General features: G+C 49.3%; 1 protein-coding gene across 1 annotated transcript in view; it reads left to right on the top strand.

Annotated features, from left to right (window-relative positions):
- The window catches only part of PCCB (propionyl CoA carboxylase, beta polypeptide), a 24530-nt gene that overhangs the window by 20674 nt on the left and 1426 nt on the right, over window positions 1-2430 (top strand). Inside the window, exons 11-13 of the mRNA XM_010134147.1 lie at window positions 352-452; window positions 1626-1724; window positions 1947-2040. Coding sequence (XP_010132449.1) covers window positions 352-452; window positions 1626-1724; window positions 1947-2040 — 294 coding nt within the window. The remainder of the gene's footprint in view (window positions 1-351; window positions 453-1625; window positions 1725-1946; window positions 2041-2430) is intronic.

The raw sequence follows: 2430 nt of genomic DNA, 5'->3' as shown, positions 1-2430 counted from the left end.
AGAGCGGGTTTCTGGGGAAGCGAATCTAGGGCGTGTTTTTCACTGCTGGTCCCACTTGGAGTCTCGAAAATGATATAACTGTATTTTGTTCCTAGCGAGATACCATCTGGTGAGTGTTCAGCTTCTGTGACCTTATATACACAGATGCGCTGATTTGGCGAGAAGTTTTTTCATGGAGTTGCTCAGCATCCCGTGGAGCGCGTTGCCTGGATATTACCTTCTCCTGGATGTTAACACGGCTCCGGTCGTTGTTGTGTCTGCTGCGCTGGTACTGGATGGTGACAGCTGCCAAGCTGCACATACATAGGATTTCTGTGAATTCCCCGGCACAAAAAACTTTGTCTTTTGTAGGTACAGCTCAGGAGTATGGCGGAATCATACGTCATGGTGCAAAGCTACTATTTGCCTTTGCGGAAGCAACTGTACCAAAAATTACTATAATCACCAGAAAGGTGAGTTGGTGCAATTCCATGCGGTTCTTCTACAGTTCCTGTTTGCACTAGTAGCCGTTTTAGTTATGCACAGCTCCGTCCATCTGTCCCGCTTGTGCTTTCTATTGCCGTCACATCTCCGTTTGTCCCATCTGGCAACACCTCTTCTCGTCAGCTTACAAGAGGCCCTTTCTTCTCTTCTCAGACTACTGCCTCAGTTCCTTCATTCCTTTTGCCTCTGTGCTCCTCTGAAATTGTCTGCTCCTGCTCTCTGCTTTCCTCCCAGGAATGTCTTCAGTCGAGCAGTTGTCCTGTGTCACGCAGCTTGTCTCACTGAGGAGATGCCCTCTGTCTGCACACAGCGAATCTTTATCTAGTCTTGCCCCTTCAGTCTCTTTTTCCAAAACCAGTCCTGACTGTACTTTCCTCTGCAGCCTTGGCAGATCTGAAGCTCATGTGGTTTCTTGTCTTCCATATACTTTTGCTGTAATTTTTTTCCTTCCTCTTTCTCTAGAAGGTGCCTGAGGCCACGCTGCTGTAAGCTCCAGGCACCTTCTGGGTCCTAAAAGGCTTAGCTTTTCCCTTGCTGGTCTGCCCCTCCTGCTTGTTTTTCTGATGATAGGCTTTTGACTTACCGCAGCAAGAGGAAAAAACAACTTTCCCTCTTTCTGTCCTTTTGCCTTCTCTGATTCTTCTGCACATTACCGTCCTTCACCCCCCCAGTTTGCAGCCTCGCTGTAGTTTTTGGTATGCCTTGAATCGGACCGTACTGCAGTTTGCACTTCTGCAGCATCTGCTCTTCGCTGCTGGCTGGACCACTTCCAGTCCCAGAGCGCAGCACTGCAGAGCCCGAGTGCTGCATTCCCTGGCCAGGACATTCCAGAAGCATGTCACCAGCCTTCTTTGTGTTCATGTGCTGGGTGCTGGTCCAGCATAGGCCGATTCCTCTCTACCTCCCGTCAGGCATGGTCTGAGGTCCCAGCATCCCCCTTCCTTCCTCTTTTGTGGTTCTAGCTGAAGAGATGTCTAGTCTTAGGAGATTGTTGTAGCAAAATGGAGACACTCATGTTCTCTTTCAGGCGAAATTTAGCCCCACTTGCTTGTCTTTGGAGTAGAAAAAGCTGCAAGAGCAACGTAGGCTATTGCTGCCGCAAGGTCACCCCACACTAAGTAATCCCTTGGTTTTTGTTCCAGGCCTATGGGGGTGCCTACGATGTGATGAGCTCAAAGCATTTAAGAGGAGATGCAAATTACGCCTGGCCTACTGCAGAGGTGGCAGTGATGGGCGCAAAGGTAAGGCCAGGCTGACTCTCACACTCGTGCGCACCAGCCATCGGTGCCTTCACGGTGGCACAGAGACAACTTAGCGAGATGACGACAACCGGTACTTCCTCTGCGGCAGCTTACCTGCATGTGCATTAGTTCTCTGGGGTGGGGACGGGGCTGGTAAAGCAGCCAGCTTTCCTCCGCTCGGGCTGAACTGCTGTCACTCACCTGTGGACTTGATCTTTCTAGGGTGCTGTCCAGATCATTTTCAGAGGAAAGGAGGCAGATGCAGAGGCAGAATATGTGGATAAGTTTGCAAACCCCTTTCCTGCAGCCATGAGAGGTATGGTTAAATCACACACCGTGTCCCCCTTTGAGTTTGCCATTGCACAGAGATAAATTTGTAGCTATTGAGTAAATTTTTGCTAATGGCATAAAGTTATTTAGGCAAGACATTTGTATCTGAATCAGAAAGGTGATGCTTAACCATAGCTTGTGCCATGTGAAGGAAAACACATCTACCCATAAAACACGTCTTCAGGAGACTGGTGAGATGTGGAGATGCCACTGAAAAGCCTATTTTCAATTCTGCAGATATTAGAAAGCACCTCAAAACTCAACCTTTTCCCTTAAAGTACATGTGCTTTGGCAATGTGTTTGACAATCCTGGATTCTCCCGTTCTTGGCAGGGCCCGGCCGCCCCCGGCCCGGGGCTGTGATGTCCGGAGGGAGA

The sequence above is a fragment of the Buceros rhinoceros genome, unplaced genomic scaffold, assembly GCF_000710305.1.
Source record: "Buceros rhinoceros silvestris isolate BGI_N320 unplaced genomic scaffold, ASM71030v1 scaffold9384, whole genome shotgun sequence".
Classification (NCBI taxonomy): domain Eukaryota; kingdom Metazoa; phylum Chordata; class Aves; order Bucerotiformes; family Bucerotidae; genus Buceros; species Buceros rhinoceros.
The sequence above is the reverse complement of the archived record's forward strand: the minus strand, read 5'-3'. Positions and strand labels throughout refer to the sequence as shown.